The sequence below is a fragment of the Colossoma macropomum genome, unplaced genomic scaffold (assembly GCF_904425465.1).
Source record: "Colossoma macropomum unplaced genomic scaffold, Colossoma_macropomum, whole genome shotgun sequence".
Taxonomy (NCBI): domain Eukaryota; kingdom Metazoa; phylum Chordata; class Actinopteri; order Characiformes; family Serrasalmidae; genus Colossoma; species Colossoma macropomum.
The window spans coordinates 13,799,528-13,821,708 of NW_023494791.1; the positions used below are offsets into that span (position 1 = coordinate 13,799,528).

Genomic DNA, 22,181 nt, shown 5'->3' on the forward strand with positions numbered 1-22,181 from the left:
GATCGAATAGTTCACTGCCTTTCACCACTGCTTATTAGGATCAGCAATACTTAATTTGTTCAGTATATCTATGTTTCAAGATGAAAAGCAATGAGAATAGCATTCATGTAAACAAATGCAAAAATTAGATGTACTTATGAAATATTTTGCCACCTTGGACAATGACCGTTTTAAGACATAACAGCCTTCCTGAGCCGAATCCAGAACCTCATGTTACTGATGGGGTTCCCACTCCACTTCAGGTAAGTGTTCTTTTTCAGGTGCTTATGGAGTCCGAACACTTTCTTGGTCTTCTCCTCCTCCACATCTTCCAGAATAATGATGATGATGTTGGCATAGCCTTGCGTCACTAACCAGGACTGAGCCACCTCAAACTCAAATCGGCACCAAGAGCTCTCAATGAAGTGTTTAGATATGACCACTATAATTTTACGACTGCCCATGATGCCCTCGTCTATGATGTTGGAGGTGATGGCCTTGCCTGCTTCAAAGTCCCGCACGTGGAGGCACAGATGGATGGGTGGGATCCCATTTTCCAGATTTTCCACCAGTTCATCCATCACCCAGGATTCATCTTTGCTGGAGTAGATCACAAATGCATCATAGGAACATTCTTGCTGCCTGGAGGCTCTATAACCTCTTAGCAGGACACAGCTGTACCGCAGGTAAAACTGGAACCTATAGGCCAAAACTGACGCAAACACAAACAGAAGCACAGCACACATGGACAAAACAACTGTAAGTATTTGTGCATATATGCAACTTTCAACGTCAAAATCAATGGCCCTCATTTTTGAGTCTGTTTGTAGTGTTTTGCATAAAACGTTATGAGGTTTAGGAAACATTTTCTGATGTTCGATGATCCACTGAATGAAATCTCTTTGGGTGCAGAGGCAATTGATTGGATTAAATGATATATCAAAAATGGAGAGATTTTTTGGTAGATTTTGGAGAGTATTTTGTGGAATACTTGTGATACCATTTTGGTCTAAAGCAAGTCGTGTTAGGCTCGGTAGATTTGTCTGTGCCAAAAAATCCAAAACCATTAATCTGTTTTGACTTAGAAGTAAATGCTGTAGTCTCTGGAGGTCTCTGAAATCTCTCCAGACTAATCGATCAATGCCACAGTTTGACATGTCAAGAACTTCCAAAGCGATGAGATTTTCAAATAAATATCCCTTTTCCTTCTGGAAAGCATTGCCCGCTATTTTCAGAACTTTAAGACTAGTAAGACCATAAAAAGACGAAGTACTGCCAAAAGTATTACTTGTATATGAAAGGTCTAAATATTTTAAGTACTTCAGATTTTGTAAGAGTCCAAACTGCCCCACTACGCCTATCTCTGTGTGATGAAAATCTAATACCTCAAGCAAGTCAAGACCAGAAAATGGTTTTGCAAGTAACATTATATTTGCATTCAGACTCAGATTAATGTGGCGAATGTTTGGTGTGTCTCTGAAATACTCGAAACAGCAGGATCTCAATGACATTAGGTTTCTACTCAGATCTACATGCCGGAGACTGGGCATATCTCTGAGACCTCTAAACAATACTTGATCGTTGTCAACAACAACAAATTTTTCTAAGGACTGTATGTTTGAAAGTTGGGGTATTTCCTCTAAGCCATTTTTACCTATGTAAAGTTCTTTAAGTTGACGAAATGAGACAGGTTCTATGACTCTTATACGGCCTCGTTTCAGAGTGATTTTTGTTGCATTGACCATACAGCGGAATACATGGCTGCTTAAATCTAACCATTGATTTTGGTAAAAGTAAAATTCTTCATAATTGATTAAGCAGAGACCATCAAGGTCATTAGTTTCAGTTGTCTTTGCATGGTGTGCTCTGTAGCTTCCAATGATCAGTTTGCCAACATTAAGACCAACAAGTGCTTTCAGACCATCCCTTTGTGCATCCAGTGAAATGAAGGCACTCCGTATGTTCAGCTCTCTGAGGTGAAGGTTCTGAAATGCTCCCGGTTCTATGAACAATATTGGGTTCCGTGAGAGGATTAATGTGATATTTCCCTTCATCTGTCGAAGAACATTAGTGTCATTTACTCTTAAGATGGATATGTTATTAGCATGAAGATCCAGTGAACTGAAGTCCCTGAAGTTTATCATGAAAGGTGGAAGAGCCACGGACTGAACGTTGTTAGTCCCAACGTTTAGTTCTCGAAGCTCGGTGAGATTGCTGAACTGGACATTTAAAGATGACAGGCCAGTGTCCACAAGAACTAATCTGTGTAGTTTATGTAATGAGTTCAATCCATCAAGTCCTGTATATGAGATAGGGTTTCCAGTGAGAATTAGAGTGGTCACATTCTTCACATTGTGGAAAGCATCGTCAGTAATATGATGGATATGACATCTGAAAGACCAACACATGCAAGCAGATTAGGTCCATTAATAGTAGGAGGAAAGAATACCTGTCATAGATCACACAAACAAAACTCATTTACCTTGTGAGATCTAGAAGTTTCAGATTATACAGCTGAGGGAATACAGTCCTCTGCAAGGTGGGCAAGAAATTAAAACTGAAGTCCAACATCTCCACAGAGGAAGGAATACTGGTAGGTATGTAGGTGAGATTCCTTCCTCCACAGGAATAGTGACCATTCTTTCTGATCTGTGTCAATCAAATTCATAAGATAATTACCAATCATGTTTACTGACACTAATATGTGAGTACGTTACATATTTGATAAATAAACATAGGGCATAATATTCATTGACAGACAAGACATGGTGACCATAACATCATACATCTCTATAGATCTGTAATTGAATAATATAGTGAAGCATACCTGCGTGCACCCCTCTCCATTTCCATTTTGCACAAGAATGAGAACTACGTACAGGAACATGCCTCTATCTGTACAAATGGCTGTCATATTACAGTAGGATCAGTGTTCAACAACGGTGTCTAACTGAATGTGGAACCAAATGTATGAGGAATGTGAAATAAGGAACTTACTCTGTGAAAAGCAGGGGATGTCAGCTAAAACATGACGTGATGGACAATATATTCAAACAACGCCCACAAGAATGAGGCTTTGTGATTTCCGAAACATCAGAACAAAGTCTGAAACTCCTCTTTTCTACCTACACCCTACAAAATAAAGGAGCCCAAAAGGGTTCTTTGAAGCGATGCCATAAAAGAAACACTGTGGTTCCCTAATGAAATTTTTAGTGAATGGTTCTTGAAAAAAAACATTTTTGTAAAAGAGATGAGTGTGAAGAACCTTTTTAAAGTTGAAGAACCTCAATGTGATGTAAATGTTCTGTATCAATTAATGTTTTTTTCTTTGAACTCTGTCCAAAGTGAAATAAACATTTAAAAAATGTAGGAACTTTTATTTTAAAAGAAATTGTCTCACACTAATCTCTCCCAATCACTGCTCTTCCATTGCAGTCTCTTTCAGCTCTCCTCCACCTCACCTTTTGTCATGATCATTGTTACTGTTGTCTTTTTTATTTAAGGCAGAAGGAGAAGGACTAGACATTAGATCATACTGACTACCACTCTAGAGTTCCAAAGCAAGTTACTTCTAGTTTTCTTTACTCAATTCTCTCTGTATACTAACCTTTCTTTAGTGAATTTCTTTAATTTGAATTGAGTTCATAGAAAGTTATTACATAAAGTGATTACGAATACACTGCCTGATGGCTAAGACATTGTTTTAGGTTTGTTTTTAGATGTTTTTACCTAAAATGTATGGTTTTTAATATCTATTTCTGGAGGAGTGATATATGCAGGGCTTTGTAAGATAAAATGGTCCCCAAAGAAATCTTTGTTTCTTTAGATTTATTGCTATTTTACCATTATCAATATTATATATATAAACTCAAAAGACTTGTGTAGGTTTGCTGGTGTTTTTGGATTGTAAAAAATGGCTATATTTGTGTTTTTGTAGACATTGTGACCCCAAGTTCCCATCTCGACTGTAAAGAAATCAGAGTTGGCGAGTTTCTCTAGAATGTTTCTTTTTACATAAAACCACTTTGAATGACGTTGTTGACATCTCAGCAGTTGAATTATACAGTTTTTGAAAAATCAGTGGAATTCCCCTTTAATCTTGTGTTTCTTTTAATTGTGTCATGCTTTGCATGTTATATTTTGCACCTTAACTCTTAAAACACACCATTTTGTTTTGCTGTATGTCTACATGTGGTTGGAATGATACATAAATAAGTCTAATAAGTGTAAAGCTTGCATGTCATAGGTCATTGTGGGCTCCACCAAACCAGTCTGTGACCTACATCAGTAGATTATTCACACAGTAAAAAATTTAGTAATCTAATTCGGTTAATAGCAGGAAAATTAAATCATAAAAAAAGAACATTTGTATCTCGTTGACAATCATGAGATCCACGTTTGTACTTTCTGTATATATGCATATGTATGCTTACCGCTTATTCTGTTTCCAAAAACACAGTTATGGACATAGAAGTGGAATTAGACTGCTTTATTTTAAAATTGAGAGTTTTATACTATCTGCAGTTCTGTTCCGTTAAATGTTGTCACCAATTCATTAACACAATGACACAATGAGATGTGCACGTCAATTTCTCATCATAACAGCCTTCCTGAGCCGAATCCAGAACCTCATGTTACTGATGGGTTTCCCGCTCCACTTCAGGTAAGTGTTCTTTTTCAGGTGCTTATGGAGTCCGAACACTTTCTTGGTCTTCTCCTCCTCCACATCCTCCAGAATAATGATGATGATGTTGGCATTGCCTTGCGTCACTAACCAGGACTGAGCCACCTCAAACTCAAATCGGCACCAAGAGCTCTCAATGAAGTGTTTAGATATGACCACTATAATTTTACGACTGCCCATGATGCCCTCGTCTATGATGTTGGAGGTGATGGCCTTGCCTGCTTCAAAGTCCCGCACGTGGAGGCACAGATGGATGGGTGGGATCCCATTTTCCAGATTTTCCACCAGTTCATCCATCACCCAGGATTCATCTTTGCTGGAGTAGATCACAAACGCATCATAGGAACATTCTTGCTGTCTGGAGGCTCTATAACCTCTTAGCAGGACACAGCTGTACCGCAGGTAAAACTGGAACCTATAGGCCAAAACTGACGCAAACACAAACAGAAGCACAGCGCACATGGACAAAACAACTGTAAGTATTTGTGCATGTATGCAACTTTCAACGTCAAAATCAATGGCCCTCATTTTTGAGTCTGTTTGTAGTGTTTTGCATAAAACGTTATGAGGTTTAGGAAACATTTTCTGATGTTCGATGATCCACTGAATGAAATCTCTTTGGGTGCAGAGGCAATTGATTGGATTAAATGATATATCAAAAATGGAGAGATTTTTTGGTAGATTTTGGAGAGTATTTTGTGGAATACTTGTGATACCATTTTGGTCTAAAGCAAGTCGTGTTAGGCTCGGTAGATTTGTCTGTGCCAAAAAATCCAAAACCATTAATCTGTTTTGACTTAGAAGTAAATGCTGTAGTCTCTGGAGGTCTCTGAAATCTCTCCAGACTAATCGATCAATGTCACAGTTTGACATGTCAAGAACTTCCAAAGCGATGAGATTTTCAAATAAATATCCCAGTGTTTCCTTCTGGAAAGCATTGCCCGCTATTTTCAGAACTTTAAGACTAGTAAGACCATAAAAAGACGAAGTACTGCCAAAAGTATTACTTGTATATGAAAGGTCTAAATATTTTAAGTACTTCAGATTTTGTAAGAGTCCAAACTGCCCCACTACGCCTATCTCTGTGTGATGAAAATCTAATACCTCAAGCAAGTCAAGACCAGAAAATGGTTTTGCAAGTAACATTATATTTGCATTCAGACTCAGATTAATGTGGCGAATGTTTGGTGTGTCTCTGAAATACTCGAAACAGCAGGATCTCAATGACATTAGGTTTCTACTCAGATCTACATGCCGGAGACTGGGCATATCTCTGAGACCTCTAAACAATACTTGATCGTTGTCAACAACAACAAATTTTTCTAAGGACTGTATGTTTGAAAGTTGGGGTATTTCCTCTAAGCCATTTTTACCTATGTAAAGTTCTTTAAGTTGACGAAATGAGACAGGTTCTATGACTCTTATACGGCCTCGTTTCAGAGTGATTTTTGTTGCATTGACCATACAGCGGAATACATGGCTGCTTAAATCTAACCATTGATTTTGGTAAAAGTAAAATTCTTCATAATTGATTAAGCAGAGACCATCAAGGTCATTAGTTTCAGTTGTCTTTGCATGGTGTGCTCTGTAGCTTCCAATGATCAGTTTGCCAACATTAAGACCAACAAGTGCTTTCAGACCATCCCTTTGTGCATCCAGTGAAATGAAGGCACTCCGTATGTTCAGCTCTCTGAGGTGAAGGTTCTGAAATGCTCCCGGTTCTATGAACAATATTGGGTTCCGTGAGAGGATTAATGTGATATTTCCCTTCATCTGTCGAAGAACATTAGTGTCATTTACTCTTAAGATGGATATGTTATTAGCATGAAGATCCAGTGAACTGAAGTCCCTGAAGTTTATCATGAAAGGTGGAAGAGCCACGGACTGAACGTTGTTAGTCCCAACGTTTAGTTCTCGAAGCTCGGTGAGATTGCTGAACTGGACATTTAAAGATGACAGGCCAGTGTCCACAAGAACTAATCTGTGTAGTTTATGTAATGAGTTCAATCCATCAAGTCCTGTATATGAGATAGGGTTTCCAGTGAGAATTAGAGTGGTCACATTCTTCACATTGTGGAAAGCATCGTCAGTAATATGATGGATATGACATCTGAAAGACCAACACATGCAAGCAGATTAGGTCCATTAATAGTAGGAGGAAAGAATACCTGTCATAGATCACACAAACAAAACTCATTTACCTTGTGAGATCTAGAAGTTTCAGATTATACAGCTGAGGGAATACAGTCCTCTGCAAGGTGGGCAAGAAATTAAAACTGAAGTCCAACATCTCCACAGAGGAAGGAATACTGGTAGGTATGTAGGTGAGATTCCTTCCTCCACAGGAATAGTGACCATTCTTTCTGATCTGTGTCAATCAAATTCATAAGATAATTACCAATCATGTTTACTGACACTAATATGTGAGTACGTTACATATTTGATAAATAAACATAGGGCATAATATTCATTGACAGACAAGACATGGTGACCATAACATCATACATCTCTATAGATCTGTAATTGAATAATATAGTGAAGCATACCTGCGTGCACCCCTCTCCATTTCCATTTTGCACAAGAATGAGAACTACGTACAGGAACATGCCTCTATCTGTACAAATGGCTGTCATATTACAGTAGGATCAGTGTTCAACAACGGTGTCTAACTGAATGTGGAACCAAATGTATGAGGAATGTGAAATAAGGAACTTACTCTGTGAAAAGCAGGGGATGTCAGCTAAAACATGACGTGATGGACAATATATTCAAACAACGCCCACAAGAATGAGGCTTTGTGATTTCCGAAAACATCAGAACAAAGTCTGAAACTCCTCTTTTCTACCTACACCCTACAAAATAAAGGAGCCCAAAAGGGTTCTTTGAAGCGATGCCATAAAAGAAACACTGTGGTTCCCTAATGAAATTTTTAGTGAATGGTTCTTGAAAAAAAACATTTTTGTAAAAGAGATGAGTGTGAAGAACCTTTTTAAAGTTTGAAGAACCTCAATGTGATGTAAATGTTCTGTATCAATTAATGTTTTTTTCTTTGAACTCTGTCCAAAGTGAAATAAACATTTAAAAAATGTAGGAACTTTTATTTTAAAAGAAATTGTCTCACACTAATCTCTCCCAATCACTGCTCTTCCATTGCAGTCTCTTTCAGCTCTCCTCCACCTCACCTTTTGTCATGATCATTGTTACTGTTGTCTTTTTTATTTAAGGCAGAAGGAGAAGGACTAGACATTAGATCATACTGACTACCACTCTAGAGTTCCAAAGCAAGTTACTTCTAGTTTTCTTTACTCAATTCTCTCTGTATACTAACCTTTCTTTAGTGAATTTCTTTAATTTGAATTGAGTTCATAGAAAGTTATTACATAAAGTGATTACGAATACACTGCCTGATGGCTAAGACATTGTTTTAGGTTTGTTTTTAGATGTTTTTACCTAAAATGTATGGTTTTTAATATCTATTTCTGGAGGAGTGATATATGCAGGGCTTTGTAAGATAAAATGGTCCCCAAAGAAATCTTTGTTTCTTTAGATTTATTGCTATTTTACCATTATCAATATTATATATATAAACTCAAAAGACTTGTGTAGGTTTGCTGGTGTTTTTGGATTGTAAAAAATGGCTATATTTGTGTTTTTGTAGACATTGTGACCCCAAGTTCCCATCTCGACTGTAAAGAAATCAGAGTTGGCGAGTTTCTCTAGAATGTTTCTTTTTACATAAAACCACTTTGAATGACGTTGTTGACATCTCAGCAGTTGAATTATACAGTTTTTGAAAAATCAGTGGAATTCCCCTTTAATCTTGTGTTTCTTTTAATTGTGTCATGCTTTGCATGTTATATTTTGCACCTTAACTCTTAAAACACACCATTTTGTTTTGCTGTATGTCTACATGTGGTTGGAATGATACATAAATAAGTCTAATAAGTGTAAAGCTTGCATGTCATAGGTCATTGTGGGCTCCACCAAACCAGTCTGTGACCTACATCAGTAGATTATTCACACAGTAAAAAATTTAGTAATCTAATTCGGTTAATAGCAGGAAAATTAAATCATAAAAAAAGAACATTTGTATCTCGTTGACAATCATGAGATCCACGTTTGTACTTTCTGTATATATGCATATGTATGCTTACCGCTTATTCTGTTTCAAAAAACACAGTTATGGACATAGAAGTGGAATTAGACTGCTTTATTTTAAAATTGAGAGTTTTATACTATCTGCAGTTCTGTTCCGTTAAATGTTGTCACCAATTCATTAACACAATGACACAATGAGATGTGCACGTCAATTTCTCATCATAACAGCCTTCCTGAGCCGAATCCAGAACCTCATGTTACTGATGGGTTTCCCGCTCCACTTCAGGTAAGTGTTCTTTTTCAGGTGCTTATGGAGTCCGAACACTTTCTTGGTCTTCTCCTCCTCCACATCTTCCAGAATAATGATGATGATGTTGGCATTGCCTTGCATCACTAACCAGGACTGAGCCACCTCAAACTCAAATCGGCACCAAGAGCTCTCAATGAAGTGTTTAGATATGACCACTATAATTTTACGACTGCCCATGATGCCCTCGTCTATGATGTTGGAGGTGATGGCCTTGCCTGCTTCAAAGTCCCGCACGTGGAGGCACAGATGGATGGGTGGGATCCCATTTTCCAGATTTTCCACCAGTTCATCCATCACCCAGGATTCATCTTTGCTGGAGTAGATCACAAAAGCATCATAGGAACATTCTTGCTGCCTGGAGGCTCTATAACCTCTTAGCAGGACACAGCTGTACCGCAGGTAAAACTGGAACCTATAGGCCAAAACTGACAGAAACACAAGAAGAACTGCAGCACATATGGACAAAACAATTGCAAGTCTTCTGATGTGTATACAACCTTCAAAGTCAAAGTCAATGACCCTCAGTTTAGGATCTTGTGATGATATTTTACATAAAATGTCATTTGATTCGGGGAATAATCGTTGATGACCAGTGATCCACAAAATAAAATTAATTTGTGAACAGGAACAATCAATCGAATTAAATGATAAATCAAAAACTGAGAGATTCATTGGCAGATTTTGTAGGATATTTAGTGCAATGCTAGCAATGTTATTTGTGTGCACTTCAAATACTCTTAAACCTTTTAGATTAGGATGGGTTAAGAAATCCAAAACCATCAGTCTATTTTGATTAAGAACTAAATGCTTTAGTCTCGGGAGACCATTAAATGTTTTCCAGGCTATACTCTCAATCTTACAGTCTGAGATGTCAAGTAATTCCATAAATGTGAGATTTTGGAATAAATAAGTGAGTGCATCTCCTTGGATATTGATGCCTGCCATTTTTAGTACTTTTAGTTTGCTTAGATAACCAAATGTCATTGTGCTCCTAAAAGTAGCATCTGAATATGAAATATCCAGAAATTGTAAATAGGGGAGGTTTTTAAAAAGTTCAAATTGCACAGTTAGTCCACTTAACCTTGTGAGGTGTAAATCCAAAACCTCCAAGGAGGTAAGTCCAGAAAATGGATCTTTGTTCAAAGTTACGTCTATATTTACACTCAGGTTAAGGCTACGAAGGTTTGGCATCCCTCTGAAATACTCTGAACAGCAGCGCGATAGACTCATTTTGCCTCCGCTCAGATTTACATGCTGGAGTTTGGGCATGTCACTGAGACCCTTAAAGAATGTGTACTTATTCTCAAGAACCACAAGTTTTTCTAAAGAATGTAGATGTGAAAGCTTCAGGTTCATGGGTACATCGTTGTAACCTATAAAGAGCTCTTTAATGTGCTGAAACGGAATGTTTTCTATTGTTCTTATAATGCCTCGTTCAATTTTAATCTTTGTTGCATTGACAATACAATGGGTGTCAGAAGCTGACCAACCAAGTCTGAGAAATTCTATCTCTTTGAAATTGATCATACAGAGACCATCAAGGTAAATGCCCTCAGGTGTCCCTACATTGCCCTCTCTGTAGTTTCCAATGATCAGTTTGCCAACATTAAGACCAACAAGTGCTTTCAGACCATCCCTTAGTGCATCGAGTGAAACGAAGGCACTCCGTATGTTCAGCTCTCTGAGGTGAAGGTTCTGAAATGCTCCCGGTTCTATGTATAATATCGGGTTCCGTGAGAGGATTAATGTGATATTTCCCTTCATCTGTCGAAGAACATTAGTGTCATTTACTCTTAAGATGGATATGTTATTAGCATGAAGATCCAGTGAACTGAAGTCCCTGAAGTTTATCATGAAAGGTGGAAGAGCCACGGACTGAACGTTGTTAGTCCCAACGTTTAGTTCTCGAAGCTCGGTGAGATTGCTGAACTGGACATTTAAAGATGACAGGCCAGTGTCCACAAGAACTAATCTGTGTAGTTTATGTAATGAGTTCAATCCATCAAGTCCTGTATATGAGACAGGGTTTCCAGTGAGAATTAGAGTGGTCACATTCTTCACATTGTGGAAAGCATCGTCAGTAATATGATGGATATGACATCTGAAAGACCAACACATGCAAGCAGATTAGGTCCATTAATAGAAGAAGGAAAGAATACCTGTCATAGGTCACACAAACAAAACTCATTTACCTTGTGAGATCTAGAAGTTTCAGATTATACAGCTGAGGGAATACAGTCCTCTGCAAGGTGGGCAAGAAATTAAAACTGAAGTCCAACATCTCCACAGAGGAAGGAATACTGGTAGGTATGTAGGTGAGATTCCTTCCTCCACACAAGTAGTGACCATTCTTTCTAATCTGTCAATCAAAAATATATAATAATTACTAATACTGTTTGCTGACTCCCATACATCACACATATTTCTATGAAAATGTTTAACAGTTACAGACAAATAAGAACAATACCAATCATATCACATATAAAACACTCCTGGACTTGTCATTGATTTACATAGTAAAGCGTACCTGTGTGCACTCCTCTCCAATTCCATTTTGCACAAGAAAGAAAACTACATACAGGATTATTCCTCTATCCATACAACAGGTTGTCATATTAAAGTAGGATCGATATTTCAACAATGGTGTCTAAGTGTTTGTGAAACTAAAACTGTGAGAAACTTGTACTGTGTCGTCATTAAAAAAGGAACTAATTCCTGCATGAACAAAGGTTGTCACATGGGAAACAATGTAACTCACAAAAATCCATAGATTCATTCTGGTCAACACTACAATATTTGGTTTTGATTTTTAGTATAAAAAGTGCTAATGTAATGCATGAAGCAGAGCAACTATTCTATGAAACAAAAAAGGCTATTTGCAGCTCTTTGATGAGCACACTATGTCCCTTTGTACTTTTTGTGTGTACGTAAGCAACTCTCACTTCCTTTTTTAGGAGTTATTCCATAAACAAAAGATGAATAGACTGATATAATCCCATGAAATGTATGTGGCTTTGCTATATTAAGAATAATGCCTGTGAATTGGAATGAATGTTCTATTTAAATAAGACTGAATTACAGTGATCCTTAATACCCAACTACAGCATGGACCTCTGTCTATTTAGACACCAACCTGCAATTCTGCCTTAAAATGTCTTTAAATGGACAGAGATGTGATGCCTTGTCTCCTAATAGGGTTCCAAGAGATTTTGGAGGCCTGGAAACACGACACTGTGGAAAGTTGTTTTCTGCATGACTATGCTTTGTTTTGGTGCTGATGTGGTCCCTTTGGTGGCTAAAACTCATAAAGTTTTCTTTAAGTGATACAATAGAGAAGCCACTTGTGAAGAACCATGTTTGAAAAGGAGGTTTATAATGTGAAGAGTTCTCACATATTGTAAAGCAAGGGTGCCTAAACTTTTTGTGCTTGTGGGCCAAAGGCCAAAAAGAAAAACTGAAATCATCTACAAAAATGAAGGCAGGTTTCAAATCCAATCTTTAAATGTATTTCAGAACAATAAACTATATTTCACTTCAAATTCACTTCAAAGTATTTATACACTGATCAGGCATAACATTATGACCACGTCCTTGTTTCTACGCTCATTGTCCATTTTATCAGCTCCACTTACTATATAGGTGCACTTTGTAGTTCTACAATTACAGACTGTAGTCCGTCTGTTTCTCTGCATACTTTGTTAGCCCCCTTTTACCTTGTTCTTCAGTGGTCAGGACTCCCATGGACCCTCACAAAGTAGGTCCTATTTGGGTGGTGGATCATTCTGAGCACTGCAGTAACACTGACGTGGTGGTGGTGTGTTAGTGTGTGTTTTGTCTTGGTACAAGTGGATCAGACACAGCAGTGCTGCTGGAGTTCTCAAACACTGTGTCCACTCACTGCCCACTCTATTAGACACTCCTACCTTGTCAGTCTACCATGTAGATGTAAAGTCAGAGACGATAGCTCATCTGCTGCTGCACAGTTTGTGTTGGTCATCCTCTAGTCTTTCATCAATGGTCACAGGACGCTGCCCACAGGACGCTGTTGGCTGGATATGTTTGGTTGGTGGACTATTCTCAGTCCAGCAGTGACACTGAGGTGTTTAAAAACTCCAGCAGCACTGCTGTGTCTGATCCACTCAGACCAGCGCAACACACACTAACACACCACCACATCAGTGTTACTGCAGTGCTGAGAATGATCCACCAACCAAAGAGTACCTGCTCTGTGAGGGTCCATGGGGGTCCTGACCACTGAAGAACAAGGTAAAAGGGGAAGTATGCAGAGAAACAGATGGACTACAGGCTGTAATTGTAGAACTACAAAGTGCACCTATATAGTAAGTGGAGCTGATAAAATGGACAATAAGGGGAAGAAACAAGGAGGTGGTCATAATGTTATACCTGATCAGTGTATACACATACACACACACACACAAGTACATATAAAATAACTCATTCAGTGAGGTGGTGAAGTTAGGGTAACTTTATGGTTGATCAAATTAAGCTTCCTCATGGGCCAATTTTGGATACTTTTCCGGGCCTGGTGTTGAGTCTAACAGTGTAATGGTATCCTATAGTAGGATATGTATGGTGCCCTGCTGGTGACGTCCTGTAGAAATAAAAATAATGGATGGCCACAGCATATTAACACATGGAAAAAAGATCCTAATGCATGGCCACGACTTAATTATCTCGTTTCCGCGTCTTACTAAGTCATAAGGTACGGAGCCCCGCTGGTGACATCCTGTATAAATAAAAATAATGCGTGGCCACGACTTAGTAAGGCATGGGAATGAGATGATTAAGTCGTGGCTACGACTTAGTAAAGCGTGGGAACGAGATCCTAATGCGTGGCCACAACTTAGTAAGCCGTGATCTCATTCCCACGCCTTACTAAGTCGTGGCCACGCATTAGGATCTCGTTCCCACGCATTAATAAGCCAGGCATTATTTTTATTAATACAGGATGTCACCAGCGGGGCTCCGTACATAAGGCGTGTTAACGAGGTAATATCTTATTAAACTGTGGTCAAGGATAAATTGTGGCCATGACTTCATTATCTCTTCCCACGCTTTACTAAGTCACGGCCACGCATCTTTATTTGTACAGGATGTCACCAACAGGGCTCTGTAGATATGGCCATTTACACTACACTATTTATTGTCACAGAAAACATTTTTTGAAACTGATTAATTGTTGAAGAATCTCAAAATTGTGAACAGGAATAAAACAAACGACCCGAAAGACTGAGCAGGGCTTACGGTTAGAGTCTGTGTTAGTCTAAGCTGTTTTCCTGTGCAAATAAGTGCAGCAAAGTTCAGTCACACACAATAAATGCACTCTCTGTATTGCTCTTTATTACTGTTAAAAAAGTGTTATTCATTAATACTGAAATGCTTGCTTGTTTGTGAGATGCTGAAAAACAAAACGTCTAAATAAACATCTATTAGGACGTTTATGTACGTTTTGTTATTTGTTGTTTGTCTTTTTAATAGGGAGTATTAGTTTTATACTTAAAAACAATGTTATGTGCAGTTTGAAAAAGATCAACACAAGAAGCAGCGACGTCAGCGTGCACGTGACGTCCGGGCTTGGCTCGCATTGCTCTGCGTGGAGATGAAGAGGACCTGACCCCGCCCACCAGGAACAGCTCAGACTGCTTAGCCTGAGAACCTAATAAACCAGGGGCCTCCGAACTTCTCCGTGAAGAGCCGCTGTGGCTGCTGGTTTTCATTCCGAGAAAAGTAGAAACGCTCATGCTGAGCCGCGTGAAGACCGAGACTCACTGATGCGCCTGTCTGGAATGAAAACCTTCAGCCACGCCGGCTTTGTGCGGATGAGACTGGACGCTGCGGCTTCCTTTAAACACAGGACCACGCGCGCCTGAGTGGGATCTTTCGCAGACATAACCACCAGTTTGATACCCGGGTGATTTTTACACCTGTTATTGCAGCAGCCGTGACGTGTGTTACAACATATACCCGCAATGTACAAACCGCGTCCAACAGCGCCCCACAAAGGTGGCTTTTATAGCGCAGGCCTTGATCAGCCTTAAAGCCGGCACCCACATCTAGACTCTTCAAGTCCACTTCGTTGTTTTCTAGTTCAGGTCTTCCCAACTCACTTCAACTCAGGGTTTATTAATTAGCCTATATCACATATATAGGGTAGAGGGTTATTCACAAAGCATAGTTTATCCAGATAACATAAGCCCAAAGTTAAACCCATCCAATAGCAAAAGAGCAAAGGTGCAATCCTATTGGACAGCCCTCATCTTCGAGCTTAAGTTACCTGGCTAACTGAAAATTAGGACCAAAGTACTGAAAATGAGTGCATCATCAAAAGAATACAGTTCATACATACAAAGCTTTACTATCTTGAAAACCACCTGCAGAAAGCACCTATTGTGTAGTAACGTTTTAAAAGCTGAAAAATCAGTTTAAGAAGCAGGTAAACAGATAGTCAAGAACCTTTATTTATCCATGTGTGCCACTCAAAGATGGGGAAGAGACATGGAACAAGATCTGACCACTTAAAAGAGGGCAATCAAAATATGAATCAATGGCATTGTAACTTCTCATTTTAACCTCTAGTTATTCTACAATGAGGCCAGCTGACAGGGAAATTAAAAGACAGCAGTAACAGTGTAAACATATATTCATATACAGAGAAGCAAAACAAATTACCTGAAGTCAAAGTAAAATATGTTGGTTAGTATGTAAAGGAACAAAGGGAGGAAGAGCCAAAAAATCTTAATTTTTTTTTCTATTACAGCTCAACATACATTTCTACACAGCATGCAATAAGGCACCTATCTAACACAATGAATAAGCCTATGCTATGAGTTGAAGCACAATTGTTATTCAAACGGAAAAAAAGGGAAAAATTCAATAACGTTCACTCCCATAAAAACAGTATTCCTTTCGTTTCCCTTTCAGATTACCCAAACCATATTAAAAAAATACATCAGTTTGTAAAAGATTTTTTTCCATACACAGAACTGTAAGTAGAAAGCGCATATTTATGGAATTTTCAAAAACTGAATCAAGAGCAAGCTATAGTTTTATTTGTTTTGATAAGTATACACAATCTATTACACTAAATTTTGATACTTTGCTGCATGTGTCCAGAATATAAGTTAACTACAGGCTATATATATATATATGGATGACTGAAGGAGTTCTATAGCAAGTTTGTATGGAAATATGCACAATTTACTCATTAGTAACAAGTGGTGGAGTACCAAAGAAAACCAGTAAAGCAACATTTTAGAGGGAACATTTAGCTCAAACTACACCAAATTTGTAGTATACAGTGATTTATCATATGCCAAATTAGGTGTGCTCAAATCAGTCCATAAATCAGACAAGACAGGTCGAAAGGAAAGAATACAAATTCTTCATCCAACAGTCTCATTGGGCCTACAAAGTTCGTTGCTGCTCATTTTAGAATCAAGCTGAACAATGCAGCACATCAAAGTGGTGAACAGGTTTGGAAGGGCATGACCGCAAGCACATCATTGAGGGTATGCTACAATTCAATTTCTCCTAGTTGGTGCATTTTCTCAAGCACTACAAGGCTGACTTAAACAGCTGCTGAAAGCAATAGAGCTTTCCAAGTCACTCAAATTTTCATCAAACTAACTTTGAAAGATTTTACCACTTTTACCAACAGCTTGCACGGAGCCAGAGAAACCCTCTCAAGCACCATCATTTTTTTTTTTGTCTCACAGATGGTTAAGACTAACTGGATCATACACCAAAAAACAAAAAAAAAGGAAGGGGGAGCTCAATACTTAGAAGAACTGCACACTACTCACCTATACACATGAATATATATAAAAAAAATCAACATTATTTACAAATGATATCAGCTTCTGAACAGCCCATAAAGATGGGATGATAGATACAAGGACTGGGGAGTGACTAGGTGAGTCAAAATCTGCTTTACTTGGTCTCCATTTATGCCTAAAGCCAGGCTTGAGCTAAGGTACATCCTAGGATGCACTCGATAGTTTGGAAAACTACCCACTCTACCTAATTAACTCCAAGGACACTGCTAAGAGCATAACTGGCCCAAGTCACTAAGCAGGAAATTGCTACAAGTTTGTCTACATTATCATACAGGAGTCAAATTAAAAAACAGCAAGCTCTGTATGCACATCAGGCAGATCAGTATCAGCTCAATGTCAATCATACCAATTATTGAAATTCATCGCTCTTAAAAGGTAAAGCTTACTTTCAATATAGCATCAAGATCCTTCTAAAGGCCCAGATTAAATTTGAGATTTCTCACGTCATATTTTTCTGAAGACAAACTGTTTAGGGCTGGCCTGAAACTAAGCTGGGACAGATTGTAAAATACTTTCAACATATTAGCGGCAAGCTCACTGATCAATATGACTTCTATGATGCCTAGACAGGGAGGAAGAATGATTGAAACCCTTGCCACACTGAGAACACCTGTATGGCTTCTCACTCTGCAGAATTCTTTGTTTCAAGATCGTAGTATGAGGGAATCCCTTTCCTGATGGAATAGCACTATAGGAGGCCTTCTCATCCAAATGAACACGCTGGTGCCTTGCAAGAGAAGAGGAATGATTAAATCTCTTGCCACAGTGGGCACAGGTGTACGTTTTCCCATCAGAGTGAGTTCTCTGGTGCCTGGACAGTGATGACGAGTGATTGAAGCTCTTCTCACAGTGGTTGCAGCTGTATGGCTTTTCACCCGTGTGCATTCCCCTCTTCATAGGGGTGTCAAAGGGGAATTCCTTGTCAGGCTGGGGGTACATCTTAGCCTCTAGATGGACCTTGTGATGTCTCGACAGGGATGAAGAGTGGTTAAAACCTTTGTCGCACTGAGAGCATCGGTAGGGTTTACCACCCTGGTGGACCAGCTGGTGCTTCTTCAGGTGGCGTTTCCTCACAAAGCTCTTCCTGCACTGGTTACACTTGTAGGGTTTCTCACCGGAGTGAATTCGCTGATGTTCTCTCAAGGTGGCTGCTGCAGCAAAACACTTGCCACACTGGGAGCATCTATGTGGCTTATCACCAGCATGGGTCTTCTGGTGCTGTTTCAAATTAGAAGACGTAGCGAAGCCTTTACCACACTGGGGGCAGTTAAATGGCTTCTCACGAGCATGCAGCTCCTGATGTTTCTTTAGATGGCGTCTGCGGACAAAACTCTTTCTGCATTGGGTGCATTTGTAGGGCTTGTCATCAGAATGCATTTTCATATGCTCTCTGAGCGTGATCGCTGCAGCGAAGCTCTTGCCACATTCAGAGCATCGGTGTGGCTTTTCAGGGGAGTGCATCATCTGGTGGGGTTTCAGGTTGAATGCATCAATGACACCTTTACCAACCAAATCCACACCAGTGGGGACGTAGCTCTTCTCTTTCATATGGATCTTCATATGCCCTCTCAGACTAGCTTCTATAGCAAAGCTCTCGCCACAGTGGACACAGATGTAGGGGTTGGTTGCTTTATGGATTTCAAAGTGCTGGTGCAGATCAGTCATGCTGCCGAATATCTCCCCACACTCATTGCACTGCAAGCCATGGGCTTCATGAATGATAACACCATTCTCTGACTCCACTGTAAGCTCTCCTCCATGGTCAGATTCAACCTTTACCACATGCTCTGCACCAGCTCCACCCATCTCCGTCTTCAGCAACACTTCACCAAGCAGGGCCTCATTGCCCTTCATGTCCGCAGTCGTAAAGTAATGTGGCTCATGATGCACCTCGGATTTTGTGTAGTCATGGTCCGTCTCCGTTACTGCATCAACACAGGTGACTGCCCCCAGATCTCCATGAATGGCTTCCAGGTCAAGCCTCTTGTCCTCTTGGGTCATGATTTCAGTCTCCGCTGCATAGTGCAAGTCTCCAACTTGTGTGTGTGCTATGACACACTCAGACCCCAACGTGTCGAGGCCTGGTGTGTCACACTCAGTCTCTGACTCAGCCATCAGGACGCACTCCAGTCTGACGACTTCCGTTTTTAAAGCTTAGGTGAAATTTAGCGTTGCTCTACGAGCACCGCTAACCCAAAATAAGAGATACTGGAGGCCTTTTGATCAGCCTGAGCCAGGAAGAATCCTGCCTGTTGAAGACAAAAACACAGTAACTTTAACATCTTGGTCTGTAAATAAACATCAGTTACACGGCAAAAATAAAGAAAAGCTCAAGTTAAGTGAATTACAACACCTAAAATAAACAAACTTAAACAGACTCAGCTATAACACTAACTAAATTTAGCAATGTAAACAATGACTATGGCTAACTCCAGCTGAACCAGCAAAACGCTAGTTCACAGCAAATTGCTTGGCCATGAGGCTAACACTTGAACTATAGATGTGCTAAGGGAGCAAGACGATGCATAAACAAAACATTTCCATGAGAGTACAAGGTACTGCTGACTGAGACAACAGAGCAGGTGCCCAAGCAAAATACGGCACAATAACTGAAAAAAAGCATAAAGCACAAAGTACTAACTTTGCACAAGTACAGTAAACATAAATAAAGCTACCTGGCTATTACCATTAAGCTAGTTAGCAGATTTCTGTACAGCTAAAATCTGGCTAGTGTTAGCCGATGGACAGTTATTATTGAAGCTAACTTTGCTGGCTAGGTATACCTGTCGAAAAAGTTTACACATTTCTGAGAGGCCTTAAAGTGTAACAGATCTGAGGTTACACCTCTTGAGTTTTGATAACTGCAGCACTAAAGTCTACTGAAGACTACAACTTCAGAACCTACAATGTTTAACCACATACTGAACGTAAACACTGGGAATACTGTTGTTGGCTAAGTTAGCTGGCTAAATAGCTTGCTAGTTAGCTTCGTGAAGCATGCAATATCAGCTAACTAGCTGGCTAACTAGCAATTTGGCTAGTACATCAGGCGCATTCTATCTTTAATAGATTTTAAGTTTAAAATAATGTTTAATTGATGTTCGTCAGTCCGATATTAGACCCCTGTGTGTTGAGTCGTGGAGATTCTGACTGAACCGGTTCTCAGAATTACGCCGCCTTTAGCGGTGGGCATCTTGTGCGACTGAGGTTGGAACAGCTAACTAGCTCTAAAATGGCCGCCGCTAGCTTCCGCCCTTCAGAGGCATGTAGCCACGCATTTAGTCTCCAACACACAGCTGCGCCGTGGGCAAATTAAAACAATGAGGGCCATACCGGACACAAAAAAAGTCGCTGTAGCAATGAAAGACAGCTGCACCGATCATAAAACGGACATAGCGTATATAAATAAATAAGTAACGAGCACATCTGAGGCTTAAAATGGATGGCTACCAAAATGGCTAACCATGGCCGAACGCCTCGCGAAAAGCCCGGGAAAGGCGTCCCCCATCTTACATAACCAACAACGCGCGCCTTTTGTCATCAAAATAACTGTAAATACGAACAAAATGTGTGATCGCTGACAGCGGGTAAACCTGAAGGAAAGCTAGAGTCAGTCAACGGGCGCTACAAACAGTGAGGATAATGCTAGCTAACGATGATATTTCTAATAGCACATTCTTAGCTCGGTGAAACAACATGGCCTACCGTCCTGCTAAAGTGAACCTCGCTAAGCTAGCAGACTACGAGCTGCCCACCGCCATTGCTACCCAACAGGAGCTTAGTGACGCGCTCGCTATTTTACTGCTGGCACGGTCGAGAGCACGATTCAACACCAATTTACACCATCTGCGAGGACTGATACGGCGTATTAAGACGAAAAAGTGAAAAAACGGGACGAAGCTAACGCCTATCGCAAAATAACTTCGTCCCCGTAGCACGCTAGTTAGCCACTTAGCTAGATTGTAAAATTTCATCTCAAACCGTGGATTAATCAGCTAATCCACACGTCCACTATTAGAATACAGAAACCAACCGTACCTACTTTCCCGACCTGTTTGTCCTCAGATCGAGCTTAAAAGCGCAAAATGCGGGCTGTTATTTTGCAGGCTTTGGACAACAGACGGCCTCTAGGTGTTTTTTTTTGCTTGCTTGCGTCTGCACTGCTTGGCTGCGGTCTGCTTGCTCGCTCGCTCGCCCCCTCTCTCTCTCTTTCTCTCTCTCTCTCTCCGAGTGTGTGTGCGTGTGTACGCGCTGGCGCCACAGAGCTTCTGGCGCCAAGCGTGTTTAAGCGCATGAGCAAAAGGGAAGGACTTCAACCACACGATCACACTTCTGCCACCTACCGCCTCGGCGCCTCAGCATACACGATAACAATGATGATGAGCATAATAAACTATCCAGACTCGCCTGCTGTCAGGCTTCCCAAGGATCAGTCAAAATGTGTTCATTCAGAGTTGCGCAAATGTCATGTGCAGAGTCTGAGCCGCGCTCAGTTTGTGGTTAATACAATTGATTACTACAGTTTTCATAGCCACCCATTGTGTTTTAGATGTGCAACTTAGGCTGCAGTTGAATGAAATGTCCTTTCCTAATTTCTGTTCTCGAGTTTGCCTGATTTCTATCCGATCGCCTCACTGAGCGAAGCTGTTCGTCAGCTTGCTGTTCGAATTTTCCCGTTCCACCTTAAATGGCCTCGCCAGCCTCGCGCCAGATTGTAACTGCTTTACCATTTAAGGTGGAACGGGAAAATTCGACCAGGAAGCCGACTTCAGCCTCGTCTTCACGGAACACACTGGCAAAACTGACAGGCACGTGGCCACCATAACAGGCAAAACCGAGAAAATCGGACAGGAAAGGACATTTCATTCAACTATGCGGACTCAGGTTTGGGTTAGACGCTCGTAGCAGTGCTCCAGTGGTACCTCGGCTGGGCGCTAATGGCGGCTCCTGTTTTTCCACCAGTAGCCGTTAGGGCGCACCTTCTCCCCGCTGCAGAGTCAGTGACGGCGCTCAGTAGGTCTGTTCAGACAAAAGGATTTAGCAGCAGTAGTCGGCTGCACTAAGTCCTCAGCCTAAACGCTCGTATCGACCGTAGTAGTCAGGTACCCTCGTCTGTGACTGCCTGCAGCAGTGCACTGCAGACTACAACCATTTTCAACTGTTTCTGGTTTATTCGTGGTAAACAGATGTCGTTTATTCGGGAACAAAGGAGGAAGTCTTTTTTGTTGTTCTCTGTCTACCTGGCCCATGAAAC

General features: G+C 40.3%; 4 protein-coding genes across 4 annotated transcripts; all 4 read right to left on the minus strand.

Moving 5' to 3' along the window:
* Positions 1-170: 170 nt before the first annotated feature.
* LOC118810324 (toll-like receptor 4) lies at positions 171-3,104 on the minus strand. Its single transcript, XM_036573991.1, has 3 exons — positions 2,807-3,104; positions 2,462-2,628; positions 171-2,370 (listed from the first exon to the last, which is right to left on the minus strand). Exons 1-3 carry the CDS (start codon positions 2,891-2,893, stop codon positions 171-173), a joined length of 2,454 nt encoding a protein of 817 aa, XP_036429884.1. The 5' UTR covers positions 2,894-3,104.
* A 212-nt stretch (positions 3,105-3,316) lies between these two features.
* On the minus strand, positions 3,317-7,377 carry LOC118810322 (toll-like receptor 4). The gene is made up of 3 exons (XM_036573989.1): positions 7,210-7,377; positions 6,865-7,031; positions 3,317-6,773 (listed from the first exon to the last, which is right to left on the minus strand). The coding sequence occupies exons 1-3, from the start codon at positions 7,294-7,296 to the stop codon at positions 4,565-4,567; spliced, it is 2,463 nt and encodes an 820-aa protein (XP_036429882.1). The 5' UTR covers positions 7,297-7,377; the 3' UTR covers positions 3,317-4,564.
* A 1,549-nt stretch (positions 7,378-8,926) lies between these two features.
* LOC118810323 (toll-like receptor 4) lies at positions 8,927-11,708 on the minus strand. Its single transcript, XM_036573990.1, has 3 exons — positions 11,599-11,708; positions 11,264-11,430; positions 8,927-11,172 (listed from the first exon to the last, which is right to left on the minus strand). Exons 1-3 carry the CDS (start codon positions 11,683-11,685, stop codon positions 8,970-8,972), a joined length of 2,457 nt encoding a protein of 818 aa, XP_036429883.1. The 5' UTR covers positions 11,686-11,708; the 3' UTR covers positions 8,927-8,969.
* Positions 11,709-15,526: 3,818 nt separating this feature from the next.
* Positions 15,527-21,191, minus strand: si:ch211-198a12.6 (uncharacterized protein LOC563253 homolog). Its single transcript, XM_036573992.1, has 2 exons — positions 20,966-21,191; positions 15,527-19,176 (listed from the first exon to the last, which is right to left on the minus strand). Exon 2 carries the CDS (start codon positions 19,040-19,042, stop codon positions 17,462-17,464), a length of 1,581 nt encoding a protein of 526 aa, XP_036429885.1. The 5' UTR covers positions 19,043-19,176; positions 20,966-21,191; the 3' UTR covers positions 15,527-17,461.
* Between the last annotated feature and the right edge of the window lie 990 nt (positions 21,192-22,181).